Consider the following 16,410-nt stretch of genomic DNA (forward strand, 5'->3'; position numbering starts at 1 on the left):
ATTTTTGGACCACAACGTTGTGGGGACAGACTGTTGCAAATACCACTGAAAGCAAAGAATGTAACAGGAAGTTGAGAAACTATACAAGTAAATAAAGAAGTCGTACGTGTTTTATCCATCAGCTTGAAGTTTTAAGATAGAGCCAGTAGGCGACATGAGATCTTAAAGTTTTGCACAAAGACCACAAGTTTATGAAGCCGCATACAAGTAGCAGATTTTTAAAACTTTTGCTAATAAACATTAAAGTATCGATCTTAATTAATCTTAAAATGTCTGCAAACTGCAAACAAATTGCAATTCTGTCCTCTGTTAAAAGAGCTACAGACATCATCCCAACAAGAGCTGCGCAGTTGGTGCTAAGAACCTAGTTGCAAAAAAACCCAAAATACTACAGAAGTCCTAAGTGTGATTGAGGCGTTTTGCACCTAGACTTACTGTACTCTCTAAACTATTGCTTTATTTACAGTAGCCTGAAATGATGAAGAGCTACGGTTCACTGTTTATATGAACTTCAGAGGGATGAATATCTGTCCTGGAAAAGTCACAGAAGAACTCAAACGATTCATTCATTCCAAATCAACAAGCAGTCACCGTTAAAGGAAAACACAGAGATGTGCAAGGAGCACGGGGATTTTCTTTCTGTGCTTTAAAATAAAGTGTCTTGTAAAACTATTTATATCCATATAACCTTTGTAGCTTTTGTCATGTAACAGAAAAAAACCCCAATGTGGAAGTGTAAAAAATAAAAACATACATCACGTTTGGCATATTTTTCATTTTATGTGTTTGTGTTTTCATTCTTTTCTCTATGTTTGTTTATATCTGCTTAAGTCTTGCCGTACAGATTTATTAATTTGTATTAAGTGTTAGAGTATTCTTGCATTTTGTTCTCAGTGCATTTGAGTTTAGTTTCCTTGAGCCTTTCTTCCTCGGTTATTGTTCATGTCATCCTCTCCGTTTATTTGTTGCCTTCTCTCTCAGTTGCACCCTGTTTCCCAGTCAGCCACTTCTTACTGGTCAAGAACCCAAGCTCCTCATAAGCTGCTGGATTTTTACACAGCAAATCATTTGACAAAATATGACAGGTTTAAAGGATGTGAACATTTTTGCATTCGCTTATACGTCTCCACATATTTCCAACTTCTTAATCAAGAACAGAAATTCATATTTTCAATGTTAAGAAAGAAGCTCGGGGGGGAAAATATGAGCATCACCATTAATTCTGAGCTCTCTGGCAGTAATCAGCCTCATTTCATCCAATCGGGTAAAAAATAGCCACAAACTGAAGGACACTGTTTGGGCGAATGTAGGACAGGAACTCTGCTTCACGCACACATTCACATTTTCCAAGTTTGTTTATTGGAACTTCCCGCTAATGACCCAGCAGTTATTATGCTGGAATCTGGCCCGCTACTGTTCCCAGCTTCCCACCCACTCCAAGTCTCCATATGTGCAAAAAATGGGGGTAAAAATAGAGCCATGCTTCCCTCTCTGAGTTCACTACAATTTGATCAGAGCACCTGGATACAAGCATGACTGACTGTAAACGAGCAGCTGTTTGTAAATGCTGATTTGTTCTGAAGCGTTTGTGAAATGATCAGATGCAACAAGTCAGATTTTGTCTGAGAATTTTAAAATCTGACCGATCTTGCTGTAAATTTACCATGGCAACATGCACTTCACTGTGAAAAACAACTGAGCTGTGATGTGGTTCATGTGACATTGCTAGGTTACCGTACTTGGAAGATCTTTCACCCATAATTGGAAAAGGTTTTTTTCTGGAAAAGAAAAAAAACAGATCCTTGTGAGTCCAGGCGAGGGAAGAGGTCCTGCTATGTTGTGCAAGTGGTACCTCATAAGTTGATCCATTCTGCTTGGTCGTATCCTGACTGATTGAGGTCGAGCAGTGGTGTCCGTGTCAGTTCTGAAGGCCCGATGTCCTGCATGTTTTACAGGATATCTGATTCAACGTCTGAAGAGCTTGAAGATATGTCCAACAAGAAATCATTCTCTCTTAACCAATAGTTTTTGAGTGACAACACATCCAAATGCTCTAGTATCTAAATAACTTTGGCCATTTACCAGTCTGTGGCATCAGTCTGAGCAAAGTCAGCTGAGATGTTTGAGGAGTTTATTACATGTTTAAAATCACCCTGCAGCAAATCCCTGAGATCAAGACCGAGGACTTCCAATCTGTCAGTTCTCATCCAGTTGTTGGTGGACTTGCTGGTATGTTTTGGGTCATTGTCCTGCTCTAGGGGTTCAGTTCTGTTTCAGCTTTGTACAGATGCTCTCACATTTTCCACAAGGTGTGTACTTTCATATCAGTAGGAACAAGAAATATGGGTCCCTTAATGTATTTTCAGGGCTTTGGAGACTTTTTTTAGCGCCAAGCAGTCTGCTTTCAGGGTGAACCTGCTTCTTGCCATCCTTGGGTGTGGTAGTTGTTTTGATTGTCCTCTACTTGTATTTTCTAGGCAATGGATTTCAAAATGTTCTGAAATCTCTTTAAATCCCTTTCCAGAAGCTGTCACTGAAGGAGAATACATTATGAAAATACAAGAAAACCTATATGAAAAGATCACATTCAGGCCTTCCTGGCTGCTCTCTACTAGATGATGTGAAGCAGGTGAAACCTCTGAAAATATTGGCTGTGATGAAAGACAAACATGTCCTGTACTTCAAGGTAAAAGTATTCAACATCCACGAAGAGACAGAATTCAAAGGTCATCTGTGTGGACAGGCTTGATGACACAATCAACACCCAAAGCGACTTGGTGCATAAAAACGCTAATTACCGCTAACGAGAAGCGTTTTGGTGTTTCTAGGCGTTCGTCATGGGACCGGTGCAACAAAGCTCCAGTTGTTAAAGCAGCTGAGACTCAGCAGAGTCACCAGACCAGGATCTGACTCAGTCTGTCCCAGGTGCTGGATGCAGCGGCTCTTCCGCCTTCCAAGAACGAGAACAGAAAAACGATATGCAGTTCGCAATGATTCAGGTTCAATGAAGACACAATACAAGGAACACGATTTTAAAATTTGAAGTGAGTGGCAGATGTGGATGTTTAGTGCAGAACTGTGGCCTGACAGACAATCCTCCAGCCAATAGGGATCCTCTTATCGCTGGTAGCATCTGTTCAGCGGCGTGCTGCCTTCACTGAAGTTACTGTAAACTTCTCCTCAAGCTGCAATTAACGTCAAAGGTCACAGACCCACAGCAGAGGAGAGGCAAGAAGATCAGAAGCCGATAATCTACCGCCTCAAGATGAAAGTTGAACTCTTTCATCTGGTCATTGAGGCACTCCGCAATCCACCACCACCAGCATGTGTTGCTTTTCAAATGTGGTATTTGGTGTGTTGTGAGCTGTTCTTGTGGTTGTTTTTTTTTGTGTGTTTGTTTTGCGTCTAAATTTGCTGACAGCGTTTCCACTTCCTCTGTTCTTTTTCATTTCCCTTTTTCATCCAATCGTAGAGTCGACGAGCGATACGAGAGATCAGCTTTAGATTTTGAGAAGAGTTCATTCTTTTGAAGCGCAGATTTCAAGCTGTCACTGGAGTCACTGGAGTCACTGGAGCGGTTCGACTTGTGAACATCTGGGAGAAACCACAAAGTGCAGCTAATGTAATGAAACTGCTCAGACGGCCTGTTCCCTTCATTCTTCTTGACATATTTCCTGGCAGGAATAAAATGTGTCACTTGAACTACAACATAAAAAAAAACTCATAAAGATAACATTTTTGACTAAACGTACGATTAAAGAGCGTGCACGTGTGTCATGATTAATAAGATCGCTCTTTAACTTCCTTTCACTGCTCTGTTCGAAACTTTCCGCCGACTCAGACGTGAGAGAAGTTTGGGGGATGTGGGAAAATTCGTTTGCCTACCAGTTAAAAGACAAGAACGCATTTTCCCACGGCACCGCTTCTGTTTCAAAATGATGACATAACATTTGCTGCAGATAAAAATGCAGTCAGCTTGCTAACAGAAACTCCCACCGTGTCAGCTGCTGGACTTGGGTGAGAGTCAAGTTAGAGAAAAGAAGAAGACATCCTCACTGACCAAACATTGTTTCTTAGTGTTTTCATTTTTAGGACAATAAAAAGAAAAAGTGGATTTTCTTTAGAGTACACTCCTGAAACCTGTTGGTCTTTCTTGGGCCTCCTCTTCTCTTTTTCCTCTTTTCGACGTTCTTGTTGACGCTTGACTCGACTTCAGTATGAATGGTGGCGATATGCTTGGCTGTGAAGTCTTTGGGAGGCAAAATACTGATGTCAGCACTTTTCCTTGGAGGTAATCATGATTCACGAAAGGAGAAAGGGTTTTAGTGCACCACTCCCTTTTACAGGAATAATTCTGCTTTTCTACGTTTCCTGACTACGATACCAAGCATCAATAGCGGCAGGGCAAAAATCAAATGCAAAGTAGGTTTTCGTGCTGGCCTTAGATTTCATGACGTTGCATTGAGCTTGTAAATACTTAAAAGTTCATCTTCCAAGAATGAAATCAAGATTCCTGTCTCTCTTGACACCGTTTTGCACGTGTTTTTCGTTCAAGGTCTTCGTGGCCTTTTTGATTCGAATAATAATAAAATGCGAACATGCCTTTACAAAATGATGACTCACATTACGGAAACATTTAGTTGTCTTGGATACGTTTAAATGATTGTTCTGAAAAGGTTTTTACACTTCAAGCCACACTCACACAACGCTGAACACATCAGGGGGACGTTCCAGTGCTGACACACAAAGTACCCTTTCAGGCTTATTCTTAGTTTTTATGTGTTTACATTTTTCTCTCATTTCATCTCTGGTTAGTAAATTACGGTATAATTGAATGTGATGTGGTGTTTTATGCTCTTTTTACAGCCTGATAAATCACTCCTAGGAACTTGTACTGGTGCAGTGTTGTTGCACAGCAGCACCAACATGCTTCCAAAACTGCTCCACACACCAAGTTAACGTTACAACGCCAAACCCTAACCCAGTGGAAATACCTGAGGCCCGTAATTGTTTCAGCTGACCCAGCTCTCAACATCATCTGGAGTTTATCTGTGCTATCTGTGGTATGTTAATAAACAGGCACCCCCTTGACACCCCCCATCTGCGTTTACATCAATTGATTACAGACCAGGACCAGATACAAAGCTTTGATCTGAGACTGAACACGGGTGTGGGACTGTCTGTTTGCCCGAAGGAGAGAATGGCACACGAGGAGGGAGGAGCCGCTGACATTAGTCAAATGAAAGGAAATGAGTGTTTAGACCCCTAACAACTCACTAAATCCAGATTTTCCCTCTGTAATAGTACTGAATGGCCAAAGGAAAACATATTATGCAAACATAATAAAAAACACTCCTTTAGCAGGAAGTATCTCTTTTAAGGGAACACTAGTAGTGAAGGCTGTTACAGTTAATATTCAGAATGATTTGCTTTCCCTTTTTTTTCCCCAGATTGGAAACAAATACAGACACACACCCCCACTGACATTTGGTGAAGTGACTGCACCTCGACCGATTGTTTTTTTCCGTGTCCGTTGCCACTTAAAGTTTTGGTAACACTTTATTTGACAGGGTGTGCACAGGACATGACGCTGTCATAAAAACGACGTAACATCTGTCATGAACATGAAGGAGTCTTTATCAATGTCTATGACCGTTGTCATGAAGTGTCATTCAGTAAATAATGACACCTTTAATGAAAAGTTGCTGTAAAATTTTGATTGAAAGTCCATAAAAAGAAACAACTTTGCATTAAATTGTCTTTTTTTTTTCTTTACAAAAAAAGAATTTTTTTTGTGTCTTTTTTACAGGCCAGTCTTATGCAAATAAAGTGTTACCAAAGTTTCTTCATGGGATATTTGCCCTCTCATCTCATTTGAATTTGTTGGTTTTCTGGTATGAACATCTCTATCAAGCATAATCTCATTGTCACTGGGGTTCTTTGTCCTTTTCATAACCAGTTTTGATGCATGTTAAAGATCAGCCTCCAGTTTGAAACCAAACTGTGTCCAAGTCACAACTTTCTGGTTGTAAAGTTGAGGTAGATCCCATTGTTCAGGTGTTGTGACCTGCAGCACTATCTTGTTTGAAGACTCTGTCGTCTTGGAACTTGAAATTTTATGACGCCCTACTGCGTCAATCCTCTCCATAAATGGATCGTTGCCAAAGACCCACAGTTTCTTTCCAGTTTCTTAGTGCATGTTGTGACACTAGTTCTGAAACTAGTTTGTGGAATGTTCTAATTTTAAAGCTGTGAACAAAAGCAAAAAATATTTGCCTGAGACTTTGACTCTGTTTCCTTTTCGTACATAAATCCTTTCGTCCTGTTCAGTCTTTCCTCTTGTTAGGCGAAGTCTTGATTCTTAATGCGAACCATACGTTTGTTAGTCATTTGTACCGATGATGGAATTAGACAAGGTGGACTCCAGAACTGACTCACATAGCATTTCCATGATTATTTCCCTTTGGAAATAAAAAGGAGAATAGCTTTAGTGGTTGTTCTTTCACGGACGACCAAAAAGTCCTACACGACACAAGCTGAAGTTAAAGTGACAGGAAAGTTGTCCTGTTTGGCCAATATTCTCAGTATTTGCACTGTAGAAAGAAGCAGAACTGACATTGTGCAATGGCAGATGGAAAACAGTCAAATTTTTTGACGCTTGAGTACAGACAGAGGACTGTGTGAAGATCCTGGCTTCCGACCATAAATGGAGAGGTTCCTGTGACTGAGGCTGCTGACATCACACACACATCCACAGATTAATGTGGGTCAGTCACATAAAATGTAAGACATAGAGGACTGTAAATATTTTAGAACTGATGTATGTGAAGTGACACAGACACACACACACACACACACTCACGCAGACCCCCTGGCAGGCACAGAGAAGGATGGGGGTGTGTGAACAGCTTGTGACGTCTCCAGGCCATGATAACGTCTGCTAATTGGTTCCATCAGGCCTCTCAGAGTGGGTGAGCGTGCGTGTGTTTGTGTTAGCTCACGGTGCAGTCACAATCACACAACTGTTCCAAGCTCTTTTTCGGCCTATTCAGATTTGATCAGAAGCATGTTCGAGCTACGTCTCCTTTGAACGAGTGGATACATGTGGCCGTGCTTCTGGTCTCCAGCAGAACCGACGCCGGCTCATTAAAGAGCCAGGCTGAGGCGATCTTTATAGGTTAGAGGAAAAACTGTGATTGAAAGTGAAAATAGGCTTGTTCGTCGAGAGACACAGAAGAAACTCCACAGATGGAGTGAGTCAAAGCGTGATCCAAATCGGCGAAAGCCCCATTAAAACCGAGCTGTCTTAGACACAGAGGAATTTGAAAAAATCTTTAATCCACTTCGATGGAAACCGAGCCACATTCCTGGGATAGGCCGAGAGCAGCCGGCTTGTCACTGTAAATGATGACAAACGTCCTCATAATGAACACCAATAAAGATTTTCAGCGGAAAAGAGAAAGGTTGGATGGAGCAGCTGACGACGAAACAGCAGGTAACCAAACCTTCCAAAATCACAGGGGGAAACCTCCAGTCACTCTGCAGAGGAATCAGAAACTCAAGCACACCTGGTGGAGGATTCAGAAAACTCTGCAGATCACACTTTGTTCCTTATCTTATGCATAACCTACAATGACTATGAAGCAGATGTGCTTGAACCAGTCTTGCTTTTGCATTTGTCAGACTGTGGGCTAATTGTTGCAGTAACTTTCAGGGTGTGCATGGCCAGACTGGAATGGCGTCTCAAGAAACAGAAGCACATCTTCAATCAGTGAGCAAACAGAGCGCGTGTCTTTAATAGTCGAGGTTTGGACAACTTTTACTCAAGTCGAATGGATTTTATGATTAAGATTACTTGTAAACTCTCAGATAATGCCGGTTTTGTTCAAATTAGGATTTATGGAACAAGTTCCCAAAGCAGAGCCTTGTGTGTGTCAGTACAGACTGAGATAAGAGGCACTTGACTGTTTGTGGACCGAATGTTACAGGCTGCACAGAGACATGACAAAGAAATGACCAAAAATAGACAGAAGTGCAGCAGACATGAGGAGAACATTGAGCAGAGAAGCACTGGCGAGAGTAAAGCAACCACAGTGCGACGGCTTCGCTTCGCACTGAGAGCTGAATAGCTGAGAAAACCAAAGACAGAAAACAGAACTGAACTCTGATCTCAGAGCGACGCAGGAGTCCCAACTGTGAAACTCAACATAAATAAACCGAGTCCAGTAAACTGGGTCAGAGTTCACAGCGACGGGCTGCCTCGTCTTTGATTGGAAGGTAATTAATCACAAGTCAATAAGAGCTGGATAACTGTGTTTGTCTGCCTGTGTGAGGCCATATGTTGAGTCATTAATGAGGTGCAGGCCTGCAGCATTTATACTGTATGCGAGGGCATGGAACGCGAGAGTGTGCACGTTGTCCCACAGGCAACACAAGCTGTTTCTGAAGAAGATGCCTTCAGACACACACACGTGCGCGCGCGTGCGCGCACGCTCACATGCTGCTGACTGAAGAGTTATACTTCTCAGCAGTTTTTATTTGTGTGGCGGAGTCAAATGTCTCCTGAGCTAAAGAGAGAACGCTCAAATACCTTCATCTCCAACTTGGCTGATGAGCAGAAACAAAACTGCACAGTCGGAAAACACACACACACACACACACACACGCATGCACGCACGCACACACACACGCGCGCGCGCACGCACACACACACCCACACTCACACACACACACACACACAAAATAAAGAGGATCATTGTTAGATGCAAATATTAATATAATTTACTAGCACGTATTGGCAGAAACTTCTACCTCAATCTGGATGTTGTTTGGGTCACATCTGTCGATACTTCTGTTAACTGTTCATATTTACAAGAGTTTTATTTTTCCATAGTTAAAACTATTTCTGTTATTTGTTGGGCATTTTAACATTTTAACGTTGTTTTCAGAGTTTGTCAGGTACAACAGGTTCTGACGAGATGTCAAAGGTTCCTCCAATTCTTAAAGGGAATTGGAGGAAAATGTTTGTGTTGGTGAAGATTCGCACAACAGCGGTGAATTTTAAGCCTCGTGAAATATTTTAGTTGAACCTCGTATTAATCCCGAGACAATTAAAACTTTTAGACTTGGCTCTATTACGGTTGGAGATGATGCTTTAGGAAGAAAATCTAAAATATATGTAATACCAAAACAAATTGGAGAAGTTTAAAGTGATCCCCATGTAAAAGTAAGTTGTTGCATGTTGATTCAGGAGTCTGCTTTGTTTCGATAAGCGAGTTCAATTAGGTTTATCATTCCTCTTTTTATGGTTAGGACGAGCAGAGAGTAACATCTCAGCCATCAGACCTTCAAACACCTCAACTTGTCTGCCGGTTTCCCAAAACTAATTTTAATCCCTCACAGACACGCTGGTATCTCCTCTTCACCAAAGACGACGCAGAGATATGCCCTCACCAGCCTCTTCCTTTGTCAGAGTCCTTGGCGGTGATGTCACATCCTGTCTAGAACAACAGCCATTGTGCTGGTCAGGAAGTGGACCTCCGGCACACAGCTTGTTCTTCCCGCTCAGGGTCATTTGGCTCGGCCTGACTCCGATTCTGCTGCGCGACAGGAAGAGTCAGGATGAAATCAAATCGACATGTAGACATGTTTCTGAACTCACTTACCAGCGAGAGGCGTAGTAGCTGCGGCAGGTTTGTTGAGACGTTTTAGCTACAACTTCAGCTCCGAAACCGATTGAATGCTTACAAGGACTTTGGTGTGATGAGATTGTCAGTGTTATTAAGAGAACCTTGAAATCCTCTGCATTCAGGAAGGAGGTCAACATTTTAATTTTTGTCCCTTTGCATGAGAACTAAGATGACTGTTCCATGTTTTTGTTATTTGTAGATGATGGCTGACTGTGATTGGCAAAGCGTTAGAGATTACTTTCCAACATATTCAGGGTAAAAAATAGTGTCTGTTTGAGATGTCTTAGCCTCCTTTATGTTGTCAGACAAGATCTGCTTAAGTTATTTCTTCATTCTCCCAGTCAGGCAGTAGCAAGACTGAAGTGTGTCTAAGGAAACCGAATCAAAATTTGTCTTAATTAATTAATGACAAGGAAGCAGTTCATTGTTCGAACAGAAAAAGGCTGTTCTAATACATTTTTCACTCAGGCTGGTACTAAAATCAGAATGATCATCTGAAATATATGTGACAAAAAAGTTAGTGAATCTGTATTCCAGGGTGTGTTTTCACATGACTTTAGTTCGGAAAAGGATCTAAGGATTTGGAGGTTTCGTCTTATCTCACCGTCGCCCCCAACGGTCAGGTGTAGATTACAAAGGTGCGGAAGTTCAAGTGCTATCTGTGGATATCGCTTAAGAATGACTGAAATGTAATCTGAAGCTGGACAGAATCAGCGCTGCTGACTTTCGGTGGCATGCATTGTGACCTCTGACTCTGCGCTGCCACATCTTTAATTTGGTATGAGACTGAATCAAACTCATGTTAAGTGCAAGTTAACATGATTAGTGAGCTGATGTTGGTGTGTTTGGCGGCAGCAGCTATTTTCTGCCTGAAACCTCTTCAGTGCACTGAAGATTGACCACTTTAGAAAAGAGAAATACATGAAAACAGTGTGATGGATCCCGTACTCATCCTCGGTTGAAACTGTATCATTGGATCCTCTCAATTAACTGTAGGGAAAAAGAGTTTTGTGTAGATTTTAGATTTTGTATCAGAGTGCAGTTTCAGTATTACCATGTTGCCTCCTTTCTACAGACACCCAGCTCATGCTGCTAAATGGTTTCAATTAGGGTCAATTATTTATTTATTTATTTTTTTCTGCGTCGTTAATGTTTGTTGATTCTTATTGCTGATGTGAAAGTTTTTAACACTTCGGCTGAGTCAGCGTCTCAAATGAACAAAAGACTCTGCTCTGTGTGTTAACCTGCAGCTTCATTAAGCTAACGGGAGTCAATTAATTATGTTAACGAGCTGCAGTTAAAAATCTCTCCTGGAGGGAACCAGGCTGTCCGTTAACCAGCAGACGGCTGAGGGACTGCTGGGTCGGCTCAGGCGGTTTCCCCGTCAGTGGAGGAGGGCTGCTTTCGTCGAGAATTTTATCTCTCCCTGGCCCTGACCTGCTTATCTCTGACAACTAGACTCACACACATGAAACAGACACACACACACACACACACACACACACACACACCACACACACACACACACACACACACACACACACACACACACACACACACACACACACCCTCTTAGTCAGATGAGTTCCTGTCTGGTGAGAGGGAAGGTCGTGCTGATGCGCGTGCTGCATCGGGCTGCTCTGACCTCCTGTGGACGTGTGAGTGGGATGGGGCGGAAGGAAGCCAGTTCACACCAGTATCGTCCCGAGTCCGGCCCACGAGACGGTCTGATTCAGTCAGGCCGTCCAGATCAGAGATGAAAAGCCAAGAGGAAAAGAAAAACAGTGAACAATCTTATGCCTATAAGCAAAGTTTGTTAGAATAAAACAAAAACCAGGTGTGATCACTGTAAGGCAGCCAGTATTTATTTATCTATCTCAACTGTATGTCAGATGGTTTGATAAGGAGAACTCCCATTTCCCACTCATGCAGACAGCTTGGCGCTCAAACACACACTCCCTTTTCCCTTTTGGTGCTCAGTAAATTCAGATATTTTTCATCCGCGAGACCCAATAGGACGCTTCCTGTTTCTGTCTCTGAACAGTGTTTAGGATTTAGAATATAAAATGCAGATAATTTCACACAGATTCTTACACATTAACTTCTTCCTCAGCACCCTGTCTACTTTTAAGACTACACTTTTCTTTGTAATAAACAGTTTGGTCGACTTCAGTTGCCCTTAGCTATCTTTGTCATTATGCTGCAAGATTAGCTCAGATCCTACATCTAGTCTATTGAACGCTGAACAGTTGACAGTAATTGTCATTTCAGACCTGCAGTAAAACTAAAAAAAAAATAATAATGATAAGGTTTTGCGTGAAGTCCTTAACAGGTATAGAATATCACAGCTTGAACTAAAGTACAGGCTGTTCATTAAAGGTTAAAAACGGCTCCGTCAGCTTCATTACACAGTGAGTAGTGTCACGATTCATTGTGTGGCCTGGAGCTGGAACGCTGTGAGTGAAATTAACCATCGTTTCTCCGATTCGCAGGTTCCCCTTGTTCAGTGTGAATCTGCTTTGCTCAGTCATCCTGCAGTTTTTGATTTTTTTTATTAATCAAAAAAAAGAATCAGAGTGATAACCGCACACTGCGCCTTTAAACGCAGAACACACTCTCTCATGTTCACAGCTGTGCTGTCTCCCACAGCGCTCTGACTGCCTGATGACTCATTAACAGACTCTGCTGGAGGTGATGCACCCTTTTCCCACTCACATGGGTCTTTATGTGTAAAGAAATGTTGGTTGTACACTGTGTGCTGCTGTTTACTGTCACTGTCTTAGTGACACACGCAACTAAAACTTCTCATGAAAGCAAAAGAAGTGCCAAGTTTTCTAGATGCTCAACTCAGATTTTTGGGGGTATTTTTTGTTGTTGTTGTTTTTTGTTGTCTAAGGGTGAACAAAGAAACTAAAACAACCCTCCATTTAACATCTAGTAGTTATTCATTTACAGGCATGGAGAACGCTAGCTCTAGTCATAGAACGTGTTTTCTGTCTACCTTTGACTCAAACTAGGGGCTACGTGAATAGCTCCTATAAATTGCCTTAACTAAACTGCAAAGCAACATTTATACACATTTATACAAAATTCTTTGCAACATTAAAGATTTGTTATTTAATATAATCACTTGTACCACATATGGAGTAAATATAGTTTACAGTTCTGAGCTCCAAGCCTTTTGTTCACCTGTGCTGCCTGGACTGTGTTTTTTTTGTTTTTTTGTTTGCTTTTTATTAAAACCATCATTGTCACCATTCAACAACCTGGGAAACATTAAGTCTTCTAATGGGTTTTATCTGTTTGTGCTGCTTTTGATGCTCTCATCAAATCATAACATAGAATCATAACATCCTGCAGTATTGGGGTGGACATGATTTGTTTTTGCCCTGACATAACCATCTTGTTTTATGTTTTTTATAAGGGTCATTTCCTATGAGGTCTCGCTTACTTACCCTAAATACCCTGCAGACTTTTTGTCCAAGCAGTAAATCCCTCAATTATTTGGTTTTAGAATGCCTTATATTCTACCCAGAAAGCCCAATTTTTTCATCTCATACACAGGATGATTTTTAAACTATAAATGAATAATCACATTGACTCATCTGCACCACTGATAAGGCCAACAGGATTTGGGTCCAAAAAAGCAGAACTAGAAGAGCAGCAGTAGTATCGCTGAGGGCATCTGCTGTTTATATATGAGATGGTTTCTTGAAAATAAATGGGGAACTGTTAATATTGAAGAACATGTTCAATTTCACTTTCTAGAATAAATGTGGCCATTAACAACCTATTAAAATCACCTGAAAACACTCTTTATATCTTATGTTACAGCTAACACTATCCGATTATGTAACAACGCCTGACCCAGCAGGCTCAGCTGGTCACAGTTTGGGTCTTGGCCTGTGACCTTATGCCTAATTTTTCAGCACACTTCCCATAAACTCAAAGCTTTATCTCTGTGTGTGTCCAGTATTTCTTCACATCCTTCTCTGATTCTCACATACTTCTTCCCTGGAACGTTGTCTGCGGTTGGAAAAAAATAACACTAAAATACTCAGAGGTCACAGGTCACTTCACTTACCATATTCTTCTCCCTAACTGGTTTTGCTTGTAAATGCCTTAGTAGCCACAGCAACAGCAACTTGGCTGAACTTCCTCCCTTAGCTTCCTTACAGTGAGTCAGGAGGTTTAGGGTAATCCTTTTGCCTGTCTACCCAACTCTCATCGCAGGAAGTCCTTCTCTGTCAAGGCCTCTTTCTATTTTAAGGACATCAAAATAAAAGCACTGCATGCTGACCTCCTGTCAAAATAAGAGTTGGGTCCTTCACCTCTTTCTCTGAGAGGAGAAATAACATCCTGGACACAGTGAAACGTACATACCCACACTTTGACTTTCCTGCAAAAAAGGAAGAGCAGCTCTGCTACTTCGTCAAGGTTGCTGTGACACTGACATTTCGGAAGCACGTGTCAGAAAGCCAGTGTGTTTGGCCTGGAGGATTTTGTCCTTCATAAATTACCATAAATTATCACTGAATTCAGCACTAGTTGGGAAGTTTCCTTTCACAGTATTCAGTGAGTATTGTAACTGCAAACCTTGTTGCCGACACTGTTGTAGAGTGGACCAATTAGCTGGGAGCTAGGTCTATTTTTTTGAGTACAGAAATCCTGCAATTTAAAGTACAACTTTGGTTTTCATTGTGGAAGACAGCATTGGCCCTCCACAGCTTTCACACTAACAACCCATGGTCCCATGCTCCTTGTATGTTACAGATCCAAGTACTTAAGACTTTGGTTTGACTCGACCTCTTGACTTCATCACTAGAGAGACTGATGAAGACTCACATTTGAGTTTGAAACAAAACCAGAATCGTGATGTTTGCCCGTTTGTTCTCCTGACAACTTCTCCGCTGTCCATTTGTCTCTTCTTCGAACAAAGAGGAGGTCTTCTCATCCAGCTGACAGCTGGCCTCAGCGTGTGCGGGTGTGTGTGTGTGCACGTCTCCAATCTCTATGGCAACCGGTTTCCACAACCCCTATTCTGCTGTTTGTTTCCTTGGTAAGATTAAAAAAAAAAACAGGAAGTGAAACAGAATGGCAGGAATAGGACGTCCTGCGAGGGGTGAATTGCGGTATCAATTTGATCAGCTCAAACACTAAAGCCGCAGTACAGCTTCCTGTCAGGCCAGCGCCATCACATGGAAAATCAGAGAACTGCACTCGATTCATGTTCAGAAGCAAACGATTTGGATGGAGGCTGCAGTGAGTGGGAAGAATTTATTCATTTATTTGTTTTAAAGTTGTTTTTTTTGGGATTTTAATGACTAAATTATCTCACTGACATGCACACACAACTCTTCTGAGTGATTAATGATGTTGTTCCCTCCTTATGATGGCACAGAGTGTCTTGATGTTGTTGTTGTTTTTAATCAGAGTTGCCAGTAGCGATGTTGACATCGGCAGATTGAACAGCTGCTGTAACTGGAGGCATCACCACAGCAACTCAGACCCACAATGCCTCTGGATGAAAGCAGCTGTTCTGACCGACGGCAAAGAGACCCCCCCCCCAATCCCGCCCTCCCACAAAAAAAAGAGAAGAGACGCATCATCTCTTAGAAAAATTATAACCCAACTCACAACTTTCCTGTAATTTACTAAAACAAAGATGAAAATGTTTTGACCAAACAAAACAAGGGCAGTGTGTGTCACTGTCTGTTCTGTATTTCATTTATTTATTTAAAGCAAAATATTATGAACGTTTCTATTGTCAAATTTTTCCTCATTAATTTGGAGAGCTTGGATGAACCCTTAACAAAATAGTCACATTGACCTTTTAGTTGACCTCTAACTGAAAATATCTTCACAAGCATACAGAGCAAAATGTTGCACTATATACCTATAAGATCTAAAATGATTTTCTCTTTGGCTTTAACAGAGGACTAGCCACATTAATTAGCATCCCAGATAAGGATGCATTAAAAGTCTTTTTAAAATAATCTGATACATTTGTTTTTGTTTTTCTTAAAAATAAAAATAAAATCATTAAAGCTACAACTTAAGAGAGGACATGCATATTCATTCTATGTTTCATGCCAAACCCACATGGTGTGTTTGTCGCTGAAAAGCGTCAACTTATTGTTATCAAGCTAAAGAACTTGATTTCATTCAAAGTCCAACTAGCGTTTTGAAGACTCCACCTGTTTACGTTTGTGATGGTGGGACAAAAAACAAAAACTATTTTTGTTGCATCTCTTCCAAAAAGCTAGTATGTATTTCATTTATTGGGATTGGTCTAGATGAAAAACTGGACGTTGTACTGAAGACAGTTTTTTCTTACATTGGAATTTTTCTCGACTGAATCAGTGTAGTCAAAACAAAAAGCAATGAAAAAAAAATAAAAATAATTATATTTTATGTCACTTTTCATCTGAGATTTATTTATTTATTGCAGCGAAACGTGAATTTAGTCCAAGCCTATGTGGCCGGCGTCTCACCTTACTGTTTTGACTCGGACACAATTTCTTGGGCCATATTTCGTCAAGTGGAGAAAAAAAAACAAAAAACGGAGGAGCATCCACACAGCACTCTGTTTTGTTAGCATTTAATCTTGTTTCTCATTCATCTTGATCAGTGTAAATCACAACTGGCAATGCTTGAAATGATGACATGGAAACACTTTGCAATGAGTTCAGATACATGGTTGTGCTTAAATGTTTCAGGA

The 16,410-nt window shown here is 41.1% G+C and overlaps 1 protein-coding gene across 1 annotated transcript in view; it reads right to left on the bottom strand.

Moving 5' to 3' along the window:
* itga4 (integrin alpha 4) overlaps positions 1-13,890 on the bottom strand; it is a 35,250-nt gene extending 21,360 nt beyond the window's left edge. The window contains 3 exon segments of the mRNA XM_055032321.1: positions 9,454-9,596; positions 11,258-11,416; positions 13,774-13,890. Coding sequence (XP_054888296.1) covers positions 9,454-9,574 — 121 coding nt within the window. The 5' untranslated portion in view covers positions 9,575-9,596; positions 11,258-11,416; positions 13,774-13,890.
* Positions 13,891-16,410: the final 2,520 nt, after the last annotated feature.

This window comes from Poeciliopsis prolifica, unplaced genomic scaffold (assembly GCF_027474105.1).
Source record: "Poeciliopsis prolifica strain line A6 unplaced genomic scaffold, Auburn_PproV2 SCAFFOLD007, whole genome shotgun sequence".
Classification (NCBI taxonomy): domain Eukaryota; kingdom Metazoa; phylum Chordata; class Actinopteri; order Cyprinodontiformes; family Poeciliidae; genus Poeciliopsis; species Poeciliopsis prolifica.